Source organism: Myxine glutinosa, chromosome 12 (assembly GCF_964187855.1).
Source record: "Myxine glutinosa chromosome 12, kmMyxGlut1.1, whole genome shotgun sequence".
In the NCBI taxonomy this organism is placed as follows: Eukaryota; Metazoa; Chordata; class Myxini; order Myxiniformes; family Myxinidae; genus Myxine; species Myxine glutinosa.
The window spans coordinates 26141669-26160262 of NC_136272.1; the positions used below are offsets into that span (position 1 = coordinate 26141669).

Consider the following 18594-nt stretch of genomic DNA (forward strand, 5'->3'; position numbering starts at 1 on the left):
GTGGTTCGGCCAAAATCTTGGAAAAACCGAAAAACTTTGCACTTCTATATCTCCCAAAGTGCTGCATAAAATAATTGAGACATGTCTCGTTGTAAAGAACTCCCCATAGGGAATAACATATGTTAATGATGATGTCATAGGTGTCTCCATTATGACGTCATAATTCGACAAGTACAAAACTTCATTCGATCAAGATGAAATTTGTTGAGCGTCATCTAGGGATAAGTTGGTGGAGAAAAAAAAAATAATGATGACATCATCGGTCATGTGGTTCGGCCGCCATATTTGTTTTAACACAAATGCCTTAAAATCCACTAAAAACACGTCCTGGCAAGGGTATGCAATCTCTGATTGCTCTTTCTTGTTATTGTCATTGTTGCATTGCCCCAGTCAGTTCTGGTTGAACAGACCAGCGGTACAAATAGCCAATCAATATCACAGGAGTGACCCAGAGATCCCTCACATCCAAGATGTTGTGCTCTTGCCGACGTGAAGCAATGACCTGCAGTTGTAGCGGTTACCGCTGGATGTACATAATCGCCTTGCACCGGCCAGAACACGGCCAGACGCGCCTCTCCCGGGCATGCCCGGACTCACTGTTCCCGGGCACGCCCGAACCTCCCGGGCACGCCCGGTCTCGTCTTTCCCGGGCATGCCCGCTCTCGCCTTTCCAGGGCTCGCCCAGAGCGTCCGGGCATGCCCGCTATCGCCTTTCCAGGGCTCGCCCAGAGCGTCCGGGCATGCCCGCTATCGCCTTTCCAGTGCTCGCCCAGAGCGCCCGGGCACGCCCAGCCTCGACTTGCCAGGCCGCAGCCAAACACGCCCGGGCAGGTCCAGACTCGCCTTTCCAAGGCTCGCCCTTGATACCCGGGCATGCCCGGTATAGCTTTTGCCGGGCAAACTTCCCGACATAAATGTGTATATATATTGTTGCCCGATAAACGGGCTTGTCAGAATACCTGAGCTGTTTGGTTTCAATAAAGCAACTCGGACGAATTCCGTCTTTGGTCGCGTCAATTCTTTCGACTCGCGTTGGAGCGCAGTTCCTTCATTGGTGACCTACCGACATGGATACGGCAGTGACGCTTAAACTGCCTACCTTCTGGGAGACTCACGCGGCTGTTTGGTTCGCCCAGGCGGACTCCCAGTTCGCCCTGCGAGGCATCACCGCGGACGACACCCGCTTCCACCATGTTGTGGCGGCGCTTGGTTCCACCACCGCGGCCCGCGCCTTGAGCCTCCTCCAGCACCCGCCGGCTGCTGACAAATACGACGCGCTGAAGACGCTCCTCCTCGGCGCTTTCGCCCTCTCACCGGCAGCACGCGCACGGCGCCTGCTTGACCTGCCCGAGCTCGGCGACACGCGCCCGTCCGAGCGCATGGACTATATGCTCTCGTTGCTCGGCGAGCACTCTCCGGCATTCCTGTTCCGGGAGCTGTTCCTCCGTCAGCTGCCTAACCCGGTACGCCTCGCCCTGGCTGGCACGTTGATCACGGATTCCCGCGCCCTCACCAGGGAAGCCGATAAGATCTCCTCGGCGGGCCAGCACATCGGCGCGGTTACCTGGAGCCCGCCGCCGTCCGAGGCGACGCCCACGACGCCCGAGCGCCCTGCGCGGTTGGAGGCCGAACTGCCGGTGCAACTGGCGGCCGCCACGCCGCACCGCCCGCTTCCGACACGACGGCCGGGGCCTCCACCTGACCGGGCGTGGTGTTATTACCACGCCAGGTTCGGACACAAGGCTCGGACGTGCCGGCCCCCGTGCACTTTCGGCAGGTCGGGAAACGGCCGGGCCGGCGTTCATTCCCAGCCATGAGCACCGGCCACTCGGGCAACTTGCTGTTTATTCGGGACAAAGCGTCTGGACGGCGTTTCCTGTGCGACACCGGCGCCCAACTGAGCGTCATACCTGCCTCCGAGCAGGACAGGCTGGACGCAGTTTGCAGCCCCTCTTTGGTCGCTGCTAATGGCTCGGCCATACGCACTTTCGGCCCACGCGTCGTCACCCTCTGCTTCGGCAGCCAGCGCTTTCAATGGACTTTTGTTACCGCCAGCGTCCCCGTGGCTTTGCTGGGCGCCGACTTCCTCTGCGCGCACGGGCTGCTGGTCGACGTCAAACGACGTCGCCTTGTCCACGCCGAGACCTTCAGCTCCCTGGCATGCACAATGAGCAGCTCCGCGCCGACCGAACTGGCGTGCGCCCTCCCGGCAACGAACGAGTTCGCTCGCCTGCTCGTGGAATTCCCGGCCCTCACGCGGCCGACGTTTTCGGCCGTCGCGGTGCGGCACGGGATCGAGCACCACATACCCACTACGGGCCCGCCGGTCTACGCCAGGGCCCGCCGCCTCGACCCAGCCAAGCTCGCCGTGGCAAAGGCCGAATTTGACGCGTTGGAGCACCTCGGCATCGTGCGGCGCTCCGATAGCGCGTGGGCCTCGCCACTGCACATCGTGCCAAAGCCGGGGGGTGGATGGCGCCCGTGTGGCGACTACCGCCGTCTCAATGACGCTACCACCCCCGACAGGTACCCGATCCCGCATATTCAGGACTTTTCCGCCCGTTTGGCGGGACGGGTCATCTTTTCGAAAATTGACCTGATACGGGGCTACCACCAGGTACCTGTCCGGGCGGCCGACGTCCCGAAGACGGCCGTCATCACGCCGTTCGGCCTGTTCGAATTTTTGCGGATGCCGTTTGGCCTCAAGAACGCGGCCCAGGCGTTCCAGCGCTTGATGGACGGCGTGCTGCGCGACCTGCCGTTTCTTTTCGTCTATCTGGACGACATCCTCGTCGCCAGCACGTCCCGCGCCAAACACCTCCTCCACCTCCGAACACTGTTCGGTCGCCTCAGCGAGCATGGCTTAATTGTCAACCCGGTCAAATGCCACTTCGGCGCGACGACCGTTGACTTTTTGGGCCACCGCATCACCAAGACCGGGGCCGTGCCGCTGCCGACCAAGGTCGAGGCCATCACCACGTTCCCGCGTCCCCGTTCCATCAAGGCCCTCCAAGAGTTCCTCGGCATGGTGAATTTTTATCACCGATTCGTGCCCCGCGCTGCTCAGCTCATGCGGCCCCTTTACGAGGCCCTCCGGGGCAAGCCGGCCAAGCATGACATTGTTTGGTCCGCGGCCATGGAGGCGGCCTTCGCCAGTGCCAAACGGGCCCTCGCCGACGCAACGCTGCTGGCTCACCCGGTGCTCAACGCGCCCATCGCCCTCACTACGGACGCCTCCAACTACGCGGTGGGCGCCGTCCATGAGCAATGGGTGGACGGGGTTTGGCAGCCACTCGCTTTTTTCAGCCGGCAACTCCGGCCGAACAAGTTAAACTACAGCACGTTCGACCGCGAGCTGCTCGGGCTATTCCTGGCCGTTCGCCATTTCCGACACCTCCTGGAGGGCCGCCCTTTCACGGCTTTCGTCGACCACAAGCCGTTGGTCTACGCGATGGCTAAGGTCACGGCGCCGTGGTCGGCCCGCCAGCAGCGCCACCTCTCCGCCGTGTCGGAGTTCACCACGGACATCCAGCACGTCGCCGGCAAAGACAACGCCGTGGCCGACTGCCTTTCACGGGCCAGCGCGAACGCGGTCCACCTCGGCGTGGACTTCACGCTCATGGCGGCCGACCAGACCACCGACGCCTCGGTGCAGGCACTCCGCGTGGCGGACACGGGCCTCCGCCTGGCCGACATCCCCTTCGCGGGCACCGTCCTGCTCTGCGACGTCTCCCAGGGCCAGCCTCGCCCCATCGTGCCCGTTTCCTGGCAGCGCCGCATCTTCGCCTCCATCCACGGCCTTTCTCACCCGGGCCGGAAAGCTTCTCAGAAGCTGGTGTCGGCGCGTTTCGTCTGGCACGGCCTTCGACGAAACATCCGCGACTGGGCCAACGCCTGCACGGCCTGCCAGCGAGCCAAGGTCCACCGCCGCCACACCCAGGCCCCGCTGGCACCTTTCGCCGTGCCTGAACGGCGTTTCGACCACGTCCACGTGGACCTGGTGGGTCCCCTGCCCCCCTCGCGGGGGTTCACCCACCTGCTCACCATGGTGGACAGGACCACCAGGTGGCCGGAGGCCGTGCCCCTCACCTCCACCACCACCGCCGACGTGGCGCAGGCGTTCATCGCCACCTGGGTCGCGCGCTTCGGCGCACCAGCGGACATCTCGTCCGACCGCGGCCCACAGTTCACGTCTGAGCTTTGGGGCGCGGTCGCCCGTTCATTGGGGGTCACGCTGCACCGCACCACGGCCTACCACCCCCAAGCCAATGGGTTGTGCGAGCGGTTTCACCGCTCCATGAAGGCCGCACTCATGGCCGGCCTTCAGGACGACGGTTGGGCTGACCGGCTGCCGTGGGTCCTTTTGGGCCTTCGCACGGCCCCCAAGGAAGACCTCCAGGCGTCCGCCGCCGAGCTCGTCTACGGCCAGCCACTCCGCGTCCCGGGCGAATTCGTGCCTGACGCTACCAGTCCCTGGTCCGCCACTCGCCAGCGCTCGGACCTCCAGGAGGCCGCCCGACGATTTGCCCCCGTGCCGACGTCCCGCCACGGTGGCCCCCAGTCCTACGTCCCCCCGGCGCTTCGCACAGCGGAGTACGTCTTTGTGCGTCATGACGCGCACCGGGGGCCACTCCGGCCGCCGTACGACGGGCCCTTCCGGGTCCTGCGACGGGTCGACAAGTCTTTCATCGTCGACTTCGGCGGCCGGCCGGACCGGATTTCTGTGGACCGCCTCAAACCGGCGCACATGGCCGTCGACCGACCACCACGGTTGGCCCTTCCTCCGCGGCGAGGCCGCCCCCCGTCCACAGTTCCCCCCGCTCGACCACCCACCACCACGTCAGACCCCTCCCCACGACCCTCCAGGGGTCGCTTCGGCCGGGTCATCCGGACCCCCCTTAAATTGACCCTGCCGGTGCAGGTCGATTCTGGAGGGGCGTGTGTAGCGGTTACCGCTGGATGTACATAATCGCCTTGCACCGGCCAGAACACGGCCAGACGCGCCTCTCCCGGGCATGCCCGGACTCACTGTTCCCGGGCACGCCCGAACCTCCCGGGCACGCCCGGTCTCGTCTTTCCCGGGCATGCCCGCTCTCGCCTTTCCAGGGCTCGCCCAGAGCGTCCGGGCATGCCCGCTATCGCCTTTCCAGGGCTCGCCCAGAGCGTCCGGGCATGCCCGCTATCGCCTTTCCAGGGCACGCCCAGAGCGTCCGGGCATGCCCGCTATCGCCTTTCCAGGGCTCGCCCAGAGCGTCCGGGCATGCCCGCTATCACCTTTCCAGTGCTCGCCCAGAGCGCCCGGGCACGCCCAGCCTCGACTTGCCAGGCCGCAGCCAAACACGCCCGGGCAGGTCCAGACTCGCCTTTCCAAGGCTCGCCCTTGATACCCGGGCATGCCCGGTATAGCTTTTGCCGGGCAAACTTCCCGACATAAATGTGTATATATATTGTTGCCCGATAAACGGGCTTGTCAGAATATCTGAGCTGTTTGGTTTCAATAAAGCAACTCGGACGAATTCCGTCTTTGGTCGCGTCAATTCTTTCGACTCGCGTTGGAGCGCAGTTCCTTCACAGTCTTCCATTATATGTTTTATTGTGTGTGGAGCGGTCTGCCAGTGGTTGCAGGTGTCGTCAGTGGTGTCGTTGAGTCTATGTTTGTTGTGTAAAAGTTGTGGGTGGTATATTCTCCAATCTTTCTTCATAACTTTGACCTGACAGTCATGGAATCGTTTAAGTTGCCATACTAACACCCTTTCTAATGCAGCTACATCCTTTCTATGTTAGGATGACCAAAAGTGAATGCAATGTGCTAGATGTGGTCAGCTAGCTTTCTCTGCAACTCAAGCACAACTTTGTCTTTCTTAAAACATCATATCCCTCTTGATACCGGTACATATTAAGATTCTGTGTGCCTTATTGAGTTTTACCTGAAACTCTGCTGAATGCTCTAGTGTTTTGTCTGCAATAACTTACAAAGATATATCTCAGATAAATAATAGTCTGCCTCATTTTTAAAATAAACCCGATCACTGTGACTTCTACCTACTGTTTGCCTATTATTATCTTACACTTACTATGATGATGTTCCTACCTGCATGAAATGCCATTCTGCCCATTCCCTTAAAATATCGAAATTATCCTTCATGTGTCTCTCCTCATCTAACTGGTTACATTATTGTCTATAGGTTAGTGTCACCTGAAAATATAGACAATTTAATATCCACGACTTCACATGAAGTAACAGGTTCTCAACCTGTGTTGTGACTTAGCTTCACCAAACCATTTACACTGAGGTCATGGCAGGTCATTGGAAAACAGGAAGCTTCAGTCTCAATCCTGCTGAGAAATAGAACAATATTGGAGCCAATTCACTGCCGAAGTAAAAGGAAAGGAGGAAGGGTGGTATGGGAGAGCAAAGAGGGTTGGGAAGAGAAGGGAGTTGTGGTTTTGAAAGGATAGTAGTAAACGGAATGAGAATAGAGGGCATGTATGATATGATATACCTGAGTATGATAGACCTCCTCTGGTATGATAGACCTGAGCCTCGTCCTGGTGGTGTGGTTGCTATCTTTATCAAAAACTCTCTTCCTCACTCTCCCTGCACTGCCCTCTCTCTACCCCACCCCCAGAAGTACCTCTGGCTATGGCTTCCACTCTGCTCCCACCTTTTGTTCATATGTGTTTTGTACCGTCCTCCAAACAGTGATGACTCCATTTACATTTCGTTGTCTGACAACATGGACCAACTTCTATCCACTCATCCCAACTCTCTCCTCCTCAGATGTGGCGACTTCAACTGTCATCATGCCAGCTGGCTGGGTGTGGGTACCTCTCTCACCAGCCATGGCATCTCAGCAAAGGACTTCTGCGACTCATTGGGACTGACGCAATCTGTCAATTTCCCGATCCGGATCTCAGTCAACGGAGCATCTTCTCTTTTAGACTTGGTTGTGACAAACTTCCCTGCAAATGTCTGCTGCTCCGCTTCTGCTCCAATCGGTTCTTCTGATCATGTGTTTGTTAAAGTGGATATCTCTCTGGCCATTCTCAGAGAGCCTCCTCAGCGTCGACGAGTCTGGCATTTCACCCAGGCCGACTGGCATGGTCTTCAAGCAGCCAGCAATCATCTGGACAGGTTCCCATCTCGACTGCCTCTGACATCAACTCTTCCTGGGAATTCTTCCAGAGTAAACTGCTCTCTCTCATGCACAGATTTAACCCATCTTGACTTCAGTTGTCATAACCTTCCTCCCATCCATGGTACACTGAATCTTGTGGGGAGGCAGTTGCCCTGAAAGAACTTGCCTTTGCCTCTTTGCTTTGCCCTTACCTCAAATGGCTACACAGTTGACACCGCACGTGACAAAGCCGAATGCCTCAACTCTGTGTTTGCCACAAAATCTTGTGTCCCAAACCCATTTCTCTCTGTACCCACCTTAACCAGTCGAACCCAGCTGCTCCTGGACTCTGTGTCCTTCTCTCCTGACAAGGTGGAGAACTTTCTGTCAAACCTCGACTCTGATTCTGCAACTGGACCAGACGGCATCAGCCCACGGGTCCTAAAATCCTGCTCTGCCGCTCTTTCACACCCTCTCTCTATTCTCTTCAACCTCTATTTTACTCAAGGTCATCTGCCATCAGCTTAGAAATCAGCCAACATTACCGCTTTACACAAAAAAGGTGCAAAAACAGATCCTTGCAACTACAGACCAATCAGACTGCTCCCAATTATCAGCAAAGTCATTGAATCCATCATTGCTTCGGATATCAAATCCTTCCTCTTCTCCAATGGCTTGATCTCCGATCATCAATTTGGTTTCAGACCAGGTCACTCTACTCTGGACATGCTACTTCTGCTGTCTCAACAATGGATGGAGGTCCTCAATGCCAAATAGGAAATCAGAGCTGTCTCGCTTGACATATCACGTGCCTTCGATACGGTCTGGCACCCCGCTCTGCTCACCAAACTCTCCTCCTGTGGTATGCATGGAAATCTCCACGCATGGCTAGTGGACTTCCTCTCTGGTCGTAGTCAATTTGTGGCCCTGAATGGATTTCTCTTATCTCCCACTTCCTGCTCACGCTGGAGTTCGCCAAAACTGTTCTGGGCCCTCTGCTTTTTCTGGTCTTCATCAATAATCTCTCCGACTCTCTGGAAAATCCTTTCTATGTCTTTGCTGATGACTCCACTCTCTGCCGCTCCATGCCTCATCCCTCAGATCAGCAGTCTGCAGCCTCCTCACTCTCTGCAGACCTGGAAAAAATCACAGACTGGTCAAACAAGTGGAACATGTCTTTCAATCCTGACAAATCTCACACTCTTACTATGTCTCTCCGAAAAGACCGAATGGACAACCCTCCCATCTACTTTCTCAACAATCCTCTCCAAGAAGTTCCGTCACTCAAGATTTTGGGTCTCACTATCTGCCATGATCTTTCCTGGGAAAACCACATTTCCAAGCTGGCGTCCAAAGCCAGTCGCCGACTGGGCATCCTACGTCGTGTGAAGTCCTTCCTTGGCACACCTGAGATCCTCACCACATGCAAGGCTTTCATCCACAGCTGAATGGAATACTACTCTCCCCTCTGGGCTGGTGCTCCTGCCTCACACCTAGTTCGGCTTCACGCTGTTGAAACCAAAGCGTTCAGAATCATTGGAATCTCTCGCAATGAAGCTGATGGTGAGGGCCTTTCACTCACTCACCGCAGGCAGGTATGTGGTCTGTCTTATACCGACTCCTATCAGGCCTAGTTCCCCCAGCTCTATCTGTGGTGTCCCCCAAATATTCCTTCAGGTCGCACAATATCTGCCAGCAACCCTCTTCTGGTGAAATTGCCAAAATCAAGACTCTCTGCTCACCTTCACTCTTTTATTCCTCTTTACTCCCGCCTCTGGAACAAACTCCCTCACTCTCTTCATTCCCACTCCTCCCTCCAGGTCTTTAAAACAGCTGTTCACCACCATCTCTGATCTTCCCCCATCCAAAACCTTGATCTTTTCTACCCCCGTTAATTCACCCCAGATCCACATTTTTGAAATACCAATTTCTTTCCTGGAAGTCCTGGCAGTGTCCATGTGTTTTATACCTCTACCATCCTCCCCCAACCCCCTTCCCATGCCTCCTCCCCCCAAGCCCTCTCCCTCCCACAGATCTCCCGATGTCCCTGTTCTCTACTGTTGTATTTGCATGCTTCCCTCTCTCTCCCCATCTTGTCTCGGGCTTCCTTTATTATATGTTTTATGTGTCCGTTTTTTTTGTTGTGATTAATGTTCGCTCTTACACGAGCCTCAATCTTGTATACAAAAAAAAGAAAAAAAAAGTGTGGATAAATTAAATTCAGCCATAATTTGCATGCACAACAAATAGATGGTTCTTAAGTCATAACACTTCCATTTTTTTTTCTCAATGCAAGTTTGCAGAATCAAACCTCAAGTGATGTTATTTCCTTAACCTTGCGAGTAATGTATTCTTCTTCTTTTGTATGTGTCACTTGGCTGTGAGTTGTTTCTTGCCTGGAACATGGCTGTGTTGCTGAAACAGTGCCCCCTATGTTAAATGTTAGAGTAAAAATTCGGAATTTGTTCAGGGTGCCAGCATTAGCTCACCTATTCTTTATGAAGGTCACAGTGGGATCTTTAACATCCACAAACTAATGCTGGCAAACAGTATACTCTGTTTAACCTCCATCCAAGGGATGGCATGCATACATTGATGTATTTGTGTGAAGTCATGATTTGTAAGGAAATTAAAATGTTACGAGACGTGAAGCACAATACAATGAGTTGGCACTCTTCATAATTCTCACTACTCTACCTTCTCTGCCTTGTGTCTATCCCAGCTACGAGTTTTCAAGCTGGCAAAATCGTGGCCTACCCTCAACATGCTCATCAAGATCATCGGGAACTCTGTTGGTGCCCTGGGTAACCTCACCCTCGTTTTGGCCATCATTGTGTTCATCTTCGCTGTAGTAGGGATGCAGCTCTTTGGGAAGAATTACAAGGAGTGTGTATGCAAAATCGACATATCCTGCACTCTCCCACGGTGGCACATGCACGACTTCTTTCACTCATTTCTCATCGTCTTTCGTGTGCTCTGCGGAGAATGGATTGAGACCATGTGGGACTGCATGGAGGTGGCAGGGCAAGCCATGTGCCTTATTGTCTTCATGATGGTCATGGTCATTGGCAATCTGGTGGTGAGTACAACAGCCTTGGCTTTTTGAACCTGTTGGAAAATCGGAGGGTTTTTGAGGTCATTTCTGTTTGGTCATTTGTTATGAATATATACTTTGGTCATCATCAGACTTCAGATTAAGAATGGTTATAATGATACTCATTTGTACAAGCATTTGCTTTTGTCCGCAGCCTTAAGTTAGTTTACCTCTTTGGCTCTTTGGAGTCCCTAGCTGAGCACTTAACTCGTGATGCTGGAATTTCATTTTAAAATTCCATCTACTGTGTTTGGTCCATTGTCAACTACGGTCCCCATAAGTCGTGTAATAGTACGCTGATGTTTCCTACTATCCTTGTCCTATATGTTATAAATTTACAAGCTCCCCATGAGCCTTAGACATTGTAGAAAGGGGACAAGTGCAGAGTTATGACCTACCAATTCACTGTGCTCTTCTCCAAACAATGAAAGACGACATCACATTGTGGTACCACATTTCATTCATATCTGGGATTGTTGTTTTTGACAAAGTTGTGTCAGAAAGTGGGATTCTTCTAGTTACAGTAACTTCAGAAAGTATTCACACCCCTTTTTCCCATTGTGTTGTGTTACAGCTTGAATTTAAAATTTATTGAGTTGAGTTTTTTTGTCACTGATCTACACATAATACCCCATAATGTCAGTGGAATTTTTTATATAGAAATTTTTACAAATTAATTTAAAATGATTCGCTGAAATGTAGTGAGTCAATAAATATTCAACCCCTTTGCTATGACACTCCAAATTGAGCTCAGGTGCATCCAATTTCCTTTGATCATTCTTGGAATGTCTCTACAATTTGTTGGAGTTTACATGTGGCCAATTCAATTGATTGGACATGATTTAGAAAGAAACACACCTTTCCATCTAAGGTACCACAGTTGACAGTGCATGTCAAAACAGAAACTCTCCCATGAAGTCCAAGGTACTGTCTGTAGAATTCCGAGATAGAATTGTGAGGAGGCATAGGGTATAAAACAATGTCTAGAGTGTTGAAAGTTCCCAACAGCACAGTGAGCTCCATCACTAGGAAATGGCAAGAATATGGAACTACCCCAGACTCTTCCTAGACCTGGCAGTCTGACCAAACTGAGCAATCGGGCAAGAGGGACCTTAGTCAGAGAGGTGACCAAGAACCCAATGAACACTCTAACAGAAATACATAGGTCCTTGGTTGAGATGGGAGAACCTGCCGGAAGGACAACAGTCTCTGCATCAACTTCACAACTTTAGGCCTTATGGGAGAGTGGCCAGCCGGAAGCCACTCCTGAGAAAAGGCACATGACAGCACACCTGAGGTTTGCAAAAGAGCACGTGAAAGACTGAGAGCATGAGGCAAAATATTCTGTGGTCTGATGAGACGACAATTGAACTCTTTGGCCTGAATGCAAAGCTCTACATCTGGCGGAAACTGAGCACAGCTCACCACCCATCTAACACCACCCCGATTGTGAAGCATGGTGGTGGCAGCATCATGTTATGGGGAAGCTTTTCAGCGGCAGGGACTGGGAGACTTGTAAGAATAGAGGGAACAATGAATGGAGCAAAATGCAGGCAAATCTTTGAGGAGATCCTGCTTCAGAGTGCAAGAGATCTTAGACTGTGGTGTAGATTTACCTTCCAACAGGACAATGACCCCAAGCATACAGCCAAAGCAACACTGGAATGGCTTCAGAACAAGAAGGTGAGAGTCCTTGAGTGGCCGAGCCAAAGCCCAGACCTGAATCCCATTGAGAATCTGTGAAAAGACTTGAAGATTGCTGTTCACCAACGCTCCCCATCCAACTTGATAGAGCTTGAGCAAATCTGCAATGAAGAATGGAAGAAACTCACCAAATCAATATGTGCAAAGCTAATGCAGACATACCCAAGAAGACTCGAAGCTGTAATCACTGCCAAAGGCACTTCTACTAAGTATTGACTCAGTGGGCTGAATACTTCTGTGAATTAGATATTTCTGTATTTTATTACCTATGCCATATTTTATTGTTGTATTACCTATTCCATTTACCTATGCCTATGCCATATTACCTATGCCTATGCCATATGATATATTTTATTACCTATGTATAAATGTTGTGATCGTGCTTCGTGCGCTGCCTGGTCTCTTCGGGCTCCCTCCCCCCCCCCCGTCAGTGTTTTGGGAATATGGGTTCTTTCCTTCATAGTAGTTGCTTGTTTCTTTGATTTTCTTTTCTCCCCCCTACCTCTCACAAACATCTTACCCTTTGTCCAGCGTTTTGAAAACAGAACAAACAAATAAACAAACAAAACAAATTTCTATATTAATTCTTTCACTCCTCCCGGACACGTGCTTGTTCGCTCTCCTCCTCGTCACAACTTGTGCCCCGCCCCCTATATCTCGTTTTTCTTCCACCTCTGCTCCTGCTTTCTCAAATCCACGTTCTCACGAAGAGACTTTTCCCAGATTGTTTTTCATGGTTTTGTTTAAATATTATTTAAATATGTTTAAACCGCAGCCGTGATGCTGACGCCGCCCTTCCCCGCACCCCCCAGAATTTCCATGTTTTAAACGTTTCCCAGTGTGTACCCTGGATTAGAATAGGTACACCGTATCCCTGCGTGTCGTAAGAGACGACGAAGAGGGTTGGCGTCAGGAAGGGCATCCGGCCATAAAAACATTGCCTCAAAAAGAGAACCATGACAATTACAACTACATATGGGCAGGGTACAGCCCGAAGTGGAGATCGGTTTCTGAGGTTTGGGACATGGAATGTAGGGACAATGACAGGGAGATCAGGAGAAGTGGTGGAAGTATTGGTCAGAAGAAGAGTGGACATATGTTGTGTGCAAGAGACGAGATGGAAGGGAAGTGGTGTGAGAATGGTGAAGGGTAGGCAGGGACAGAAATACAAGTTTATGTGGCAAGGGTGCCTGGAGGGCGTGAATGGTGTTGGTGTCCTGTTTTCTGAGGAGTGTGTAGACAGTGTGGTGAGTGTGACTAGAGTGAGTGAGAGGTTGATGATGGTGAAAATGACGATTGGAAAGCTCTTGGTGAACGTCATCTCGGGATATGCTCCGCAGGCTGGTCGAAGCGATGAAGAGAAGGACAAGTTCTGGTGTGCGATAGAGAAGCTGATGGAAAACGTGAAAGATGAGGAAGTTGTTGTGGTAGGAGGAGACCTAAATGGACATGTGGGAAGGAGTATGGATGGTTTTGACGGAGTTCATGGGGGTTACGGATATGGTGTGAGAAATGGAGAAGGTGAAAGGATTTTGGAGTTTGCTGATGGAGCTGATTTGTTGATTTGTAATACTCAGTTCCAGAAAGAGGATAATAAGCTTGTTACATACACGTCAGGTGGGTCGACGACAACCGTTGACTACCTGATGGTGCGTCGGCGAGATAGGGGGCACCTCCGGGACACAAAGGTGATCCTGGGGGAGGAGGCTGTTTCACAGCACCACTTGGTTGTCTGCGACATAAGGGTGAAAGGTGCGGGGAGAGCTCGGCGGGTGAAGTACCAACCGAGAATGAAGGTGTGGAGGTTGAAAGAGGTGACAGTAAGGGAGGCATTAAAAGAGAGGCTGAGTAGGGTCGAGGATGATGTGGTTGAGCTTGAAAGTGGTTGGATGTCAATGAAAGCTAGTCTGTTGGGAGCCGTTGGTGAGGTATGTGGATGGACAAAAGGACCACCGAGGCACTCGGAAACATGGTGGTGGGATGATGAAGTTGGAAAGAGGATTGACGAGAAGAGGAAGAAGTTCAAGGAGTGGCAGAAGGCGAAGGGTACGGGAGCAGAAACAGCAGAGCATGAAAGTTATAAGGCAGCTAGGAAGGCTGCAAAGAAAGAGGTGGCAAAGGCGCAGGAGACATGTAGGAAAATGTTCGGAGAACGCTTGGATTCGGAAGAGGGTCAGAAAGCAGTCATCCGGATTGCAAAGCAGATAGCGAAAGAGAGGTGTGATGTGATGGGGGTGAGTTGCTTGAAGGATGAAGTGGGACAAATCGTTGTCAACCCAGATGGAATTAAAGGAAGATGGAAAAGATATATGGAAATGCTGTTGAATACAGAGAATGAATAGGATGGAAACATAGAGAATAACCCAGTTTTAGGACCGGCAGAGAAGATAACTGAGAAGGAAGTTGAGGAAGCGATAAAAGCAATGAAGGGTAGAAAAGCGGGAGGGCCGACGGGAGTTGTGGGAGATATGTTGAAGGCAGCAGGAAGTTGGGGTGTGAAGAGAATGACAGAGATCTGTGATCTGGTGGTGAAAGAAGGCCGCATTCCAGTGGATTGGGAACTGAGTACCCTCGTCCCTCTATACAAGGGGAAAGGTGACCCTCTGGAGTGTGGCTCGTACCGAGCGATAAAGTTATTGGAGCATGGAATGAAGGTAGGTATTGGAAAGGGTGTTGGAGAGGAGGATAAGGAAGAAAGTGAAGATCGACGAAATGCAGTTTGGATTTATGCCAGGAAGAGGAACGGCAGACTCGCTTTTCATTGTGAGGCAGTTGCAGGAGAAGTACATGGAGAAGAGGAAGAAGTTGTTTCTTGGGTTTGTTGATCTGGAGAAAGCATTCGATAGGGTTCCACGCAAAGTATTGACATGGGCATTGATGAAGTTAGGAGTGGAGGAATGGTTGATCAGAGTAGTGATGGCAATGTACAAAAGAGCGCGCACAGCTGTAAGGACGAAGGACGGGAACAGTGGTGAGTTTGATGTGAAGGTGGGAGTGCATCGGGTCGGTACTAAGTCCACTACTATTTGTAGCTGTGATGGAGGTGCTGGCTCAGAACGTAAAGGAGGGTTTACCGTGGGAGTTGTTGTATGCAGATGATCTGGTGTTGATTGCGGAAAGTATGGATGGACTGAAGGAAAAGATGAACAAGTGGAAGGAATGTATGGAGACAAAAGGTCTGAAGGTGAATATCGGAAAGACGAAGGTGATGGCAAGTGGTAAAGCATGTGGTGAGGTTGAAAGAACTGGGAAGTGGCCCTGTGCTGTGTGTAGGAAGGGTGTCGGAGTGAACTCCATTCAATGTACAATGTGCGCTGAGTGGGTTCATCAAAAATGTAGTGGTCTGAGAGGGTCTTTAACCAGTGTGGCAGCTACATTCAAATGTAAGGTGTGCACAGAGGGAGCTGCAGATGGAGGAAATGTTGAGTTGGATCTTGGAGACGGCGTGAAGCTGGAAGGTGTGAAAACATTTTGTTACTTAGGAGACATGCTGAATAGAGAAGGTGGAACAGACTCGGCAACGGTTGCTGGAGTGAGATGTGCATGGAAGAAGTTTCGTGAACTGAGTGGCGTGCTAACGAGGAGGGGAGTGTCGTTGAAGCTGAAGGGAAAGGTGTATGCTGCATGTGTGAGAAGTGTTATGATTTATGGGAGCGAGACATGGGTAATTAACGTAGAGCAGCAACGAAGGGTGGAAAGGGTGGAAATGTGATTGGTTCGACGGATGTGCGGAGTATCGTTGAGAGAGAGGAAGACAAATGATGAATTGCGAAAGATGATGGGAATAGAGCCTGTGATTGATGCTGTGAAGAGGAACAGGTCGAGATGGTTTGGTCATGTGTTGAGGAAGGATGAAAGTGACTGGTTGAGAACAGTGATGTAAATGAATGTAGAAGGAAGTAGAGGACAGGGAAGACCGAGAAAGACTTGGCTAAAGATGGTGGAAGAAGAAATGCGGGCAAGGGGGTTAACAAGGGGAGATGCAGAAAATAGGGCAAAATGGAGAAGATTGTCATGGGGACCGCAAGGCTAACCCCCGCTCTAGTAGGGGAAATGGCCTTTAAAATGCATGTTGTTGTTGTTATTGTATTACCTATGCCACCAAAGGTGAATGGTGGTTATGTTTTCACCTCTGTCTCTTTCTGTCTGTTTGTGAACAGGATATCTCAAAAAGTTGTTGATGGATTCGGATTAAATTTGGTGGAGAGGTTGGGTGCATGACAAGGGTGAAACGATTAGAATTTGACGAAGATCCGGATCTGAGAATTGTTAAAGTAATTCTTCACCATTGAGAGATAAGGGAATAAACGATATATAGCACAATATCTCAAAAAGTTGTGGACGGATTTGGACGAAACTTGGTGGACAAGTTGCTTTTGTGACAAGGAGGAATTGATTCAATTTTGGTGTAGATTCACATCTGGATAATGATAATTTTTTGAGTCGTTCTTCACCATTCAGTGATATGACTAAAACTGATATATTGCACTATGTCTAAAAGTTATGGATAGATTCGGACAAAACTTGGTGGACAGGTTGGGTGTATGACAAGGACGAATCCATTTGATTTTGGTGAAGATCTGGATACGATAAAAAAATTAATTGCAAGTGATTCTTCACCATTGAGTGATAGGTCCAAAAAGGATATATAACATAATATTTGAAAAAGCTGTGGACCGATTATGACAAAATTTAGTGAATGAGTTGGGTAAGTGACAAAAACAAGCCGATTCGCTTTTGTTTCAAGTCTGGATCCAGATCCGACCTATCAGTGGGATATGAAACGTAAACTGTTCAGCCTGGCTGAGCTGTGTACTACTCTACCGAGTGCCATTGTAGTTTTGAATTAATTTGTAAAAAATTCTCAAAACATGTTTTCACTTTGCTGTTATGTGGTATTTTTTGTAGATTGGTGACAAAAATTATATATTTATCCATTTGAAGTTCAGGCTGTAACACAACAAAATGTGAAAAAGTAAAGTGGTGTGAATACTCTCTGAAGGCCCTGCACGTCCTGCTAAAATGAGCTTCTAATTGCACGGTGCTGGTACAGCTGCACGTGCAATTTAATAACAGTTATTCCATCGTTTTAGCTTTGTAGCTGGTACAGTCTGCAAGATTATTGCAGAACGAAGATGCAGGTTCTTCGGCATCGTGGGAAAATAAAATCGTTTATGCCACACCATGGATTCGACAAAAAGTCATCCTTGCATAAAATGCTTCAAATTTGGCAGCAAAGCAGGAGTTTGGTTTTGCAAAGAGTGGGGAGAGATGGGACAAAAAGGCGAAAAGGGAATGGCGATAAGTGAATGAGGGGGAGAGAAGGAGGATTCTGACTGTGATGTACCGTACTCTGTTGTAGAGCATCGGTGCTGCCAAAGCAGTTTCTTCGCAAGGGTTATGTGTTGGGTCGTTTGCCATTGCCTTCCCCGCAGTAGTTAGGGCAAGAATTTGTAATTTGTTCAGGGTGCTGCCGATAGCTCATCTACTCTTCGTGAAGGACACCGTCGGGTCTTTAATGTCCACCAACTAATGTCGACAGATGGGACACCTAGTTTAACATTCAGCCGAGGGACGGGCAAACACATTGATTAATTACCTTAGCTGTGAAACACCAGGATAACAGTTTATAGCTGGGTCGGGATTGGAACCCATGCTAGACGGACCTCTAGCTAGGCCATCCTGCCAGCTCAGAAGGAGGATTGGGGTGAGATTTTTAGGTGCCAAATAAACCAACACTATTTACGTGTTCAAGCACCGGGAAAAAATTTCCATGACAAAAGACCTGTCCTATTCAACTACAAAAAGCACTGAATAAATATCTCAAAAGTCAGCATGATGCGTGACTGCCAGTCATAGTATAAATTACACAAGCAAAAACATTGAAGAGCAACTGTCCAAATGAAAGCGAACAAAATTAAAATCTCTTTGAAGCCCTTACGTAATTATCACCGTGTATGCATGAGTTGGGATGTCTTTATGGGAGTGAGACATGGGTAATGAACGTAGAGCAGCAACGAAGGCTGGAAAGGGTGGAAATGCGAATGGTTCGATGGATGTGCGGAGTATCGTTGAGAGAGAGGAAGACAAATGATGAATTGCGAAAGATGATGGGAATATTGCCTGTGATTGATGCTGTGAAGAGGAACAGGTTGAGATGGTTTGGTCATGTGTTGAGGAAGGATGAAAGTGACTGGTTGAGAAGAGTGATGGAAATTAATGTAGAAGGAAGTAGAGGACGGGGAAGACCGAGAAAGACTTGGCTAAATGTGGTGGAAGAAGAAATGCGGGCAAGGGGGTTAACAAGGAGAGATGCAGAAAATAGGGCAAAATGGAGAAGATTGTCATGGGGACCGCAAGGCTAACCCCCGCTCTAGCAGGGAAAATGGCCTTAAAATGCATGTTGTTGTGTTGTTGTTATGCATGAGTTGGGAGACTTGGGAGTGGGGATAAATTGCGACAATTAAAATTGAGAAAAGGAAGAGAAGGGATGTGATTATAAGAAAGGGAAAGGAGGGAGGTGGAGTGGAGGTAGAGTGAGGCAGAACCACCTTTAGAGGCCATTTTTCCCCGCAGAGCAGGGGTTGGCCTTTTTTTGGGCACCGTGGTCCCCTTTTTGAAGCAATTTTTATGGCCTGATGCCCTTCCTGCCGCCAACCCTGTTAGTTGCCATGATGG

The 18594-nt window shown here is 50.5% G+C and overlaps 1 protein-coding gene across 1 annotated transcript in view; it reads left to right on the top strand.

Annotated features, from left to right (window-relative positions):
• The window catches only part of LOC137438074 (sodium channel protein type 1 subunit alpha-like), a 259043-nt gene that overhangs the window by 153646 nt on the left and 86803 nt on the right, over positions 1–18594 (top strand). Inside the window, 1 exon segment of the mRNA XM_078766607.1 lies at positions 9841–10197. Coding sequence (XP_078622733.1) covers positions 9841–10197 — 357 coding nt within the window.